This window comes from Thermobia domestica, chromosome 9, assembly GCF_964235325.1.
Source record: "Thermobia domestica chromosome 9, izTheDome1.hap1.1, whole genome shotgun sequence".
NCBI classification, from domain to species: Eukaryota; Metazoa; Arthropoda; class Insecta; order Zygentoma; family Lepismatidae; genus Thermobia; species Thermobia domestica.
Window position 1 is genome coordinate 11106372 of NC_137462.1, and position 11055 is coordinate 11117426.

Below are 11055 nucleotides of genomic sequence, written 5' to 3' on the forward strand. Positions count from 1 at the left end.
GCCACCCACGTTTTCTCGAATTCGAAACAGCACGTGTTGAAATTTAGCTTTTGGACGATTTTAGACAGCTCTAGCTCTGAAACTATGCACTTTTTCCCACAGATTCATATGAACTTTTCCTCATATTTTGCTGTGAGGAGTTACCTCTGACCTCGGACTTTATTAACACTCCGTATATAAAAAAAGAAACGCATAAAATATCTTTTGATAAAACTTTTATATTTATCCTAAACAGAAAACATAAGGAAAGAACGTTAAATGTTTGGTGTGAAATCAAACTTTGAACGGAAAACAGTTTGCATATATATTTTGAATTTTAATTTTCTATTTATTTATATATATATATATATATATATATATATATATATATATATATATATATATATATGAATTATATGGTGCTCATTCGTGGCTAAGCGGTTAGCGTACGCGTATTTGGCATGGAAGACACGGGTTCGACTTCCAGCGGAAGCTTATATAGTTTAGATTCCACGTTAAGCTGTGGGTTCACGTGTCATATAGCCTCGCTGCTCAAAGGAACGCTAAACTGGAAATCAAATCAAATGAACTATATGATAATGTTATATAATTTATTTTTTTAAAGGTAATTTACTAATACTTACCGAATAACACCTTTATAACTATCTATAGATTCTCCTTTAAGAATTTTTTCAATTATCTCAGGAGCAAATTCGTACTTGGTCTTGAATGCACTCAGATATTTAATCTACAAGTAATATCATATCATTATTAATACGCAAAACCGAAACTCAGAGATCGTAAGTATAAATTTACAAGACAAATTTACAAGATCGTAAGTATAAATTTACAAGACAAATCTTGTATAATCTTCAAATAACAACGCATAATGAGACACTTTACCTTTTAAAATTCCCAAGTCACATTACTGACACGACACGTGATAATTTGGTATTAATTACGTAATTACAATTAGGCCATAGGAAATAACTGAAAATACACAACATTAACGTCTACAATCTTGAGTTATTTTACAGTACATATGAATGCCCAATTTCTGTCTTGATTTTATTTTGAAATTAAAAAGCTGAAATAAATATAAATTTGTTTAGTTTCTAGATGTAATTAAGGTTTTTAACGTCCAGAGCAATTAAATATGGATGACAACGGAAAATAAGTACATTCTTCCCTAGTATTGTGCAATGGAAGAGGAGAAACATGATTTTACGTAAGAAGATACTAGTTAATATAATAATAATAATAATAATAATAATAATAATAATAATAATAATAATAATAATAATAATAATAATAATAATAACAACAACAACAACAACTAAAACATGATCCCTCCAGAACTTTATTCACTTTAAATTACCTGAAGGAACGCAATGTGCATTAAAACTAACTTGTCTAAGACAGACATCACAAGATAAATGAAGATCAACTTAGAACGTGCAGGTAAATTTTCCACTTTTCTTACGTCGCTATACGTGGGTCATTCCACGTCAGTTCAAACAACGGTTCTAACCCACCATCTCAATTTGGTAGTGTTATAAAACTTTTTATGCTGACTGCAAGTATGTAAATTTTATTGCAATAGCATCAGCGGTTCAGATGTTATTGTATTTCAAAAATTGGAAAAAAAATTTAAGAGCCGCGACATAAGATTTCCCCCGTTTTGTAAGAGCACTAAACAATTCATACTTCTGTTCATATTAATGCCAGAAACATGATTCTATTTTATATAGATTGCCTTGAAGTTATTTACCATGAAAAAAAAAAAAAAAAAAAAAAAAAAACGAAAACTTTCCGTAGAGTTGTTAGAAAATTTATAAAGTCATCTGAAAGTTAACATCTTGAGCAAAAAACTAAAACGCCATTTTGTAAACCTCAAACATTTATTTCTTAAAATCCCCATCACGGATTTCAATGAATTTTGTATTGAACGCTGTGACAAACAACCCTGACAACCGGTTTTGTTGGGGCGGGTGGTAATGCTCACAGGTGTGTTTCTAGGGTACCAAAGAGTATTTATACCAATTTGGGGTGGGGGGCTATATGTTAAATCGTATGGTAGTTATTGTGAAAAGTTTATTTCGCAATCAGTTGCCAACACTGACTGGGATAATTTAACTTATCTCCTCAGTGCTTGGATGGCCCATTTCACAATTTTTGTATATGTAAAAATGAAGATTTGAAGTTTACAAAATGGCGTTCTAGTCTTTTTCTCAAAACGTTACCCTTCAATGACTTTATAAATTTTCTACCAGCTCTACGGAAAGTTTTTATCCTTTTAATGGTAAACAACTTCCAGACAATCTGAATTTTAAAAAAGAATCATGTTTCTCGCATTAATAGGAACCGCAATATGAATTATTCAGTATTCTTACAAAATATCATGTCGCGACTGTTAAAAATTGATTTTTTTTTTCAATTTTTGAAATACAATAACTTCTGAAGCGCTGATGCTATTGCAATAAAATTTACATACTTGCAATCAGCAAAAAAAAAAAAAAAAAAAAAAAAAAAAAAAAAAAAGTATAACACTACCAAATTTTATCCAAATCTGCGATAGTGGGCTAAATTTTCCCAAAATTTTGGTTGAATTGACGTGGAATGACTCCTATCATATCCATCTATTCTACAAATGTGTATAATCACTAAATATATTAAAACGGAGAAACATAATTTATAAAAGGAAGAAATAATAAGAAAACAGAAGGAAGATAAAAAAAATCGTAATAAGTAAACAGAATATGAAAGCAGAAGAAAGAAGAAAACAGAAGAAATAAGAACACACAAGAAAGAATAAGAAAACAGAAGACAGAACAAGAACACAGACGAATAAGAAAACAAGAAATAATAAGAAAACAGAAAAAAAGAATAAGAATACAGACGAATAAGAAAACAAGAAATAAAAAAACAAGAATAAGAAAATAGAAGAAAGAACAAGAACACAGACGAATAAGAAAACAGAAGAAATAAGAATACAAGAAATAATAAGAAAACAGAAGAATACGAAAACAGAAGAAAGAATAAGAAAACAGAAGAACAAGAACACAGACGAATAAGAAAACAGAAGAAATAAGAAAACAAGAAAGAATAAGAAAAGAGAAGAAAATAGGACAAAAACACAGACGAATAAGAAAACAGACGAAATAAGAAAACAAGAATAAGAAAAGAGAAGAATAAGAAAACAGAAGAAAGAACAAGAACACAGAAGAAATAAGAAAACAAGAAACAATAAGAAAACAGAAGAAAGGATAAGAAAACAAATCTAACTTACCTGCAACCAATGATCATGTTCAATTTGCTTCAATTCTTCGAAATAAATTTGCTGCTTTTTCACGAACACTTCATCTGGGACTCCCAACTCAGACAACAAACAAATATATTGCTTGTTGAGTTTGCCGTAGGAGTAGGGTTCAGACACTGCGGTTCCCTCATCACAAACACAGAGATCATGTGGTGGAGGGTATTGGTCCTCATTCCACTTAAATTTTTCCAACGAAGGTCGGATTTCGATTCCAGTTTCAAGCTCTGGTTTCAATATAAGAATACCTTTACAACCTAGAAGTCGAATTTGAAATACAGAAGGTACTTGATACTCTTGACACGCGTACTTGTAATCAATACCAAGTGAATCCGTAATTTGTTTAGCAACCTCAAACGAAATAAATCCACATCCATCAGTGAAATTGTATTTCTTATTTTCAACATCATCAATTCTTTGAATCTCATCTCTGTTTAGCTGTGCAAATGGTGTGCAGCTAGACACCAACAAACCAATCCTCGCAGATCTTTTAGCAACAACTTTAATACCATCGAAGTTGCCAAAACTAGATATTACTTCATTGTAAGAACCAAGAACGGATGCGTTATACATTACACAAACTAACTTGCGCAATTGACTTGGACTACATCCGAAGAACTCATAATGGTGCACTACACGTGAATCATCACCATTTTCCTCTGGTTCACGAATGGAAAATCCCGTGCTTAAAAGCTGTTCTTTTACATCTTTTGGAACCTGAATATAAAAAAGAACCTTTAAGAAGTTCTGAAGGCCAAGTCTCTTGAATGCGGAGCACATCTCCGTCTGATCGTATTTGAACTTAGCAACATACGAACTAACTTTATTTCTGTTTTCTTTCGTCCACGATTTACACGGTCCCACGGTCACTGTCTTAATGAACAACTGGTACTTAAGTTCAGATCTCTCTTGTTGTTCCACATCATCGCTTTCTTCGGGTGGTACCGCGCGCTCTGTCGGTTTCAAAGGAAATTCCACAATGTACTTCTCATCTTCTCGCAGTAATTCCGTTAGCGGAATCACTCTTTCATAATCACCAGTACTTTCCATGGTAACCTAGAAAAGAAAAATTAAGGAGCAGATAAAAACAGTTTGCAACTTCTACAACACTGAAAATAGTCACGGAAGTGTGTCCGTCGAACAATTTCTACACCTTTCGATCCTTTTACTAAAGAACTTTTCTTATACTGTTAAAGAAAGAGAAAATACTTAAAATTCTGTTGAAATAATAATACGAAGAAGCAGAAAACAGTAAAGCTTGGTCAATACTCTTGGAATCAGTAAAAGACATACAAAGTGAAGAATACGATAGAAATACAGTTCAAATGGTGCAGCGTCACCAGCAAATGCGATTTGGGGTTTATGTCCTGTAGATTTACCGTCACATTTTGCTTCTTCATGGTTGTTTCATATACACATTTCTTTCACAATTGACTCATACACACTAGTTTGTGTACGTAAATGAAATACTGTATAAGACGCACCTCATTTCCTGTATTCAATTTTGGGGGAAATATTTTCACTGCACACTACACAGTTTCTTTTCTGTAAATTACAAACTGATATTTTAGCAAAAAATATATGCGGGGTTAAGAATGCTTAACTAAATGTAGAATTGCACGCACGTTTCTAAGAATGTCTATAACGCTTGCTTTACAGCATACCTAGGCATGCTAGCCACACAGAAATGTTTAACCAGAACATCGACTCCAACACTATTATATCTCGCTTTCTAAACCAGATTTCAATGTCTCCTCCCTTGGGAATTACCGTAAGAAACAATAAAAGAAATGTGTTACAGTGCTTTTTAAGTAACGATAAGGTGCAGTAAGAATTTTCCAAGAAATACTGTTTGAGATTGGAAGAGTTAATTGCAATTGATATTATCTCGTGTCCAGTAAGTAATTTTAATGTGTTAGTAAATGTGTATAGGTATCAGTAAAAGTGGATACACATGTTCTTCTATAAATAACTTCCGAATAAAGTTACCCATTAGAATACATATATCAGTAACTACTATTTGTAACTATCGATTGTATACAGATATGTAAAAATCACTCCTATCATTTGTGGCTCCCTGAATAAATATTGAAAAAAGAAAAAAAAAACTCATAAATGCTTCATGCGGAGTATTGTACTATATAGGGCAGAAATATAGATATTACGCAAAAAGAGATGAAAAACAACTGAAAGCTTTGGGTGTGGAGAAGAATGAAGAGAATTAGCTGGGTCGATCGGAAAACGAATGAGAGGGTCTTAGAAAAGGCGGCGGAGAAAATAACAATTTTAGATGTGATTGAAACGAGAAGCAGAAACTGGTTGGAGCATTCGCTAAGAAGAAACTGTACCATGAAGGACGTGCTAGATGGTATGGTGGCAGGAAAGGAAGGGAGAGGGCGAAGGAGGACAGCTACAGTTGATGGATGATACCAAAACAGAGAAATCGTACGTGAAGACAAAGAGTTTAGGTTAGCTAAAGATCGTGATGTACAGAGGCTTCTCAGTAGCGGAAATGACCTGTCAATAATGGCAGAATACCTATGATGATGATGCTCATTACTGTAATTCGTTTCGTACATTAATACACCTATTTGTTTCTGTAAATGGCAGAAAAATTTTCGTTTCATTCCTCGTACGTGAGTTCGTACTGTGAAGCTGACATACGAAAATACTAAGCACTTTGCGCAAAACATGTGTATATTGCAATTAAATGAAGGTAATAGGGTGATGAGAAATATTTTGGCCAACAAAGAGTATATTGCCATAAATAAACAGGAATATGGGAATAATATCTTCATAAAGAGAGAGCCAGTTAAAGCAGGGAGAAAAAGTACCGTAACAGCAAAATAGTTCACTCAGTCTGAAATTATTTTCCCTTCATGAACAGCAAAAGGCCGTTCTTTATTGCAACCCTGAACTCTTGACAAATGATTTTCACATTGAATTTTACTTTCATAATTTGTTCGAATGTTACCACTTAACATCCAGGGATGTCCATATATGGAATGTTCTAAAAATGACGCCCATGGACCACATAGCACTATTCTGCAGGTCAAAATAAAGCGAAATGATGATATGCACTTCCCCTTCAGCCGCTATGGGGAATCAAAATTTCACAATATAGCAACTATCGCAGATTAACTTGGAGCCATCAGCATTACTCTACAAATGCAACAAGCAGCTGAATCCATTACTACACTAATTAGTGTTGCTAGTGAGTCAATCCATTCTAAGTGATCAAGCATGTGCCGCTCGACCATATCCAAAAAATCTATTTTTATTTTTCATAACTGTTTATCCTATATCAGGGCACTTCAAAATCACGATCATTGGTTTTTTAAAACATCTCGTAGCTAAGCAGCGGCTGCCGCCATTTTGCGTTTTCTCGATTTCAGGCATTTACGTATTATTCAATATTTCCACATGAGTTAGTCCTACGGAAATGAAAATTGCTGGACGTCTCCAACTTGTGCAGAGCTAAAACTTTGATCTCTTAACATTTTTGCCTAAAATCACTTGAAAGGGGTGAAATCAGGGCCTACAGTTGCAACATTTTTGGACATTGAAGACGTTTGGGAAGAGGAAGCTATTGATGTAGAGGTCTGAATTTGTGTGTGCATGTAGTCCGGGGTCATAAGTTTATACACAAAAAATTTGCAGACCTGTAGCTGCTCCCAAAGGCCTGAAAAAAAGATCGTAAAGTTGGCAAATTATGCCAATTTGACATGTTTCACTGTCCAATATCTCCAGTAGGCCTGGATAAAAAAATCTGAAATTTTAGGAATAGTTATCCTTTAGTATACCATAACACACGACAAAGCGCGTTTTGTATTTTTGAGCAGAAGGGGGTCAAAGTATTAATGAATGACGTCATACTCTTACGAGAGGTTTTGTTCACAAATTCAACTGGAAATTCGTTGTTGTGACATAAAATAAAGTAGGATGAATGGTTAGTCCAGTCAAGGTTCTCAAGCTCGTTTCTTTCCTCTAGTTGTGACTCACTGTCTTATCACACCCACAGCAGCACTAGTGAAAAATGCCACTATGAGTAGAAGGCGAGAAAAATTAAAATGCATACTTGACAAAAAGTCCGTAAGTACTCATTACTCTTGCTGCTTGCTATATCAATGATATTCAATCATGTTTATTCTTGGTTTAACTGTCAACTCAGGCAAGAGACAGCTATCCTTTCGTTTGATCTGCATTGACCAGTCAGTGCTTATAGTATATTTACAAAGTTAGGCCCAGAAATGCCCGAGAAATATAGCTGTATATTTAAAAATTTACTGCCCGAGCCCGGCCCGGACCCGAAGTGATATATCCTTTGTAGGTTCGAACCCGTGCAAACCTCTAAATGAGAAATGAATGAAATGGTGGAATGAAGTGGGAGGAAACGGTCGAACCACCAGAACTGTCACAAATACGGTGTTTGTCCATCACAAAGTTCACTTGGCACGAGCTGGGATCGAACCAAGAACCCCATGCACCACAGATGAGCGCTCTATCACTGATCCACCATGGCCCCTCATCCTATGGTAATATACGACACGAAGAAGAGAGGAACATTAAGTGTTATTTGAATACCAAAGGATCAATTACAGTACACAGGCTCGAAAGTGTGGAAGACAACGACATATGTAGGACAAGAAGGGAAACAAATGCTTCCTTTCTTCAAGATGCCAGCAAGAAAACTGTATATTAACACTTGTGAGTAATGTTGGTTGTCAATGAAGTAATATGGATAGAAATTAAGCAAGCTGAGCGTCCACACTTAATCGAATCTTTCTTTATCTAAGCTTTTACTTACTCTTGCTTGGTGAAAATTACTCAGTAAGAGCCACAGATAAAATTATAATTTTTATGCACGGATTAATAGTACATTCCCTAAACGTACCCTGTACGCAGTTGATGAAATGTATTACAGTGTGAAAAATCGTCACTGTGAAATAGATAAATGAAATGTCGCAAAATTATAATTCCTATATAAGGATCTGGTTGGAGCTATTAATCTAAAACTCTATGAAGGGAGAGGAAGGGCAAACTTAAAAAAATAAATAGGCCTATATAAAGATAGATAAAAGAAAAATCTGTAACTTTAATAAAGGTTTCTCATTGCGCGACTAAAACTTAGCTTCAGGTAGATTACCTTTTTGTCAACAACCACAGGCGGAGCTAGGAATTGTCTGCTGGGAGGGCAGACCTTGTGGTCGGTCTCGAAAACCTTGGCAGGTGGCCATATTATATGTGGCATTTTTATTTTTTTGCCAGAAAGTTGGGAGGGGGGGAAATCTCCCCCATAACTCCGCCTATGTCAACAACAAATGAAATGAAATATTTAACATTCAACAATTGACACTTTTAGGCAAAAGGGAACGGACAATTATTGAAAATAAATGGTGGAACAAGAAGCCAAGAGGAAACGACAAAACAAAGGACCCCCTGAACCAGAAGTAAGTACTCAACCAGTGACACACCACGGCCACACGTTTTGCTGCCACACCGGTAAAAAATTTTCCAATGTGTTAGGAAACTTGAAAAAAACTATGTGGTTAAAGGACGATTCTGTACACAATATGACTGTGCAATCCACTGCTTTATATTTTATTTTATCCTTTTTTTTTTTTAAAAAAAAAAAAAGTCAAAGCGTGTAAGGTGAAGGTAAAAATTATGAGGGCCTCATTTTGAAAATTCTACAGCTAAAAAGATTGAAGGTATAACCAGGGGCGGATCCAGGACCGACTTCTGGGGGGGGGGGCTATGGATTATCATACTGCTACTTTTAAGGGCTCCAAACGTTGGGATGGGTTTTATTTATATATATAAAATAAGAAAGTTTTCTCTTCTGGGAAGGGGGGCGATCGCCCCTCCCTGGATCCGCCCCTGGGGTATAACAACCTGAGTATTGTTGGTACTATTTTGAGTGGAAGCGTGTTGGCATTAGACATTATGACGGGGAAATTTTTTATTTTCAGCATTCGAAGATGTTAGGGGATATGACTGATCTGACCTTTCAATTGTGAGTTTTATACCAGCCTATGTTGGTGAAGAAAAAGAGTTATTACGTTTTGTATAGCGGCACGGATTACTGAAATTGAGTATAAAGTGCGCCAAATGTAGAAAAGCACTGGAAATAAAGAAACGGAGGAAAAGTCATATTTTCAAACATGAGCATAGTGTTGATGGTGTGAAATATCATTGGTGCAAGTCGTCAGGGAAAGGTGGTTTCTTTCGAGGACACGTTGCCGATTGATAAGATGTTATTATTTATAAAGTCTTGGTGAAAAATTAGAAAAGCCAAACCTAGTGTTTTAGTGACATCCTCGATTACACGTATACTCACCATCGCTGACGCGCCTGCTCCCTATGGATGCATTCTTTCACTATTCGTTCGAGTCCCCCGGCCTTGACCCGCTTACATAGCATTCGTGATTTTTTAGTGGGCACCTTGCACAGGTTGGTTTGTTTTTACGTTCTTATATTTCTGGACGCAATATCTACACAGAAAATGGTGGTTTTCTTAAAGTGAATGTGCACCGAGGAGTTTCTAAGAAAAACTTTCTAAGGTAATGACAATGAATTTCCTCATAAATAAAAAAAAGGCATACGTCGGACAGATGGGGGCCAGCATGTATTACCAAGTAGTAAAGTAGTAGTAGGAACGGGTTAGAAACCCCTGCAGGGGTTGGTTGGGTTCTGTTCTACACTCTATATATAAATCTGCCCCCCATCTGTCCGACATACCCCCCCCAAAAAAAAAAGTCTTTCAGCCTGAAAATACGGCTCTACTCTAGCGCGAAGACCCAGATTGATGTGTTTTTCGCACAAAAAAGTCAAAATATCTTCGTTTACCCAACTACCGACCGTTGCTAACGAGACTGCTTCCTATGTACCCGTTCCATTGTGACCCACCGCCTACATCCTGCCCTCAATCAGAACTTACATAACGCTTGTAATATTCTTCGATACCTTGGCACATGCCAAATCAGTTAGCAATTATTGGCAGGTGCGAAACAAATAGAATCCCACAATGCATTATGATTTTACACCACTAACTGATGAGAAAGTGTATGCTCCATATACTTACTTACGGCGGCAATTTACGTGTAAATCCAAAAGTTTACCCTGTGAGACACTATATTTCATTTCCGTGCAACCTGGATAAATTTTTCTCCTTTTTATCTTAACTCGACGAGATGATAAAACCTGGACAAACCTATCTCACAACTCCTTTTTTTTTTTTTCAAACGTCTCACAAGGAATGTCATTCAGTTATTTGGAAACGTTCTGGAAAATGTTACTATCACCATTGAACACAATAATTTTTATATACTATTTACCTTTTTCTGTTTTAAATCACGTAACTTGCACCAGTATACAACGTTAGGTCATCAATTTTTGGCAGTCGGGAAAACCCCGTTCAGTGTGACCATCCAGCAAAAATATTTCTTGCGCAACCTATGCAGAAAAAAGTACTAGATCTGAGGGAAAAGCACTAAAATTTTATCTGCTTCCGTTTCACCCTATTAATGGCATTTTACGATATTAATATCTTACTAGAAGGTTTCCGGCAGCTCTTCCTCCCCTGTGGGTGGAGGAGTAACCTCCCACATTCTTAAAAAAAAAACTACTTTTTTATTTATTTTATTTTATTATTTTTTTTTGCATTAAAAATTTGCTACAAACCGTGCAAACCACTTACACTCTCAAAATTTTGACTTTATACCCCCCACACTAAAAATTCTGCGGAACCTCTGCTTAAT

At 35.5% G+C, this 11055-nt stretch overlaps 1 protein-coding gene across 4 annotated transcripts in view; it reads right to left on the minus strand.

Annotated features, from left to right (window-relative positions):
* Positions 1-10720, minus strand: part of LOC145694410 (uncharacterized) — a 124766-nt gene extending 114046 nt beyond the window's left edge. For 3 of the 4 annotated variants that reach the window (XM_081770607.1, XM_081770608.1, XM_081770609.1), the window contains exons 1-3: positions 10633-10720; positions 3269-4351; positions 624-727 (exon numbers count right to left, since the gene is read on the minus strand). In XM_081770607.1, coding sequence (XP_081626733.1) covers positions 624-727; positions 3269-4345 — 1181 coding nt within the window. In that variant the 5' untranslated portion in view covers positions 4346-4351; positions 10633-10720. Of the gene's footprint in view, positions 1-623; positions 728-3268; positions 4352-10379; positions 10512-10632 lie in introns of those variants that run through there. The other variant, XM_081770606.1, reaches the window with a different exon arrangement.
* Positions 10721-11055: the final 335 nt, after the last annotated feature.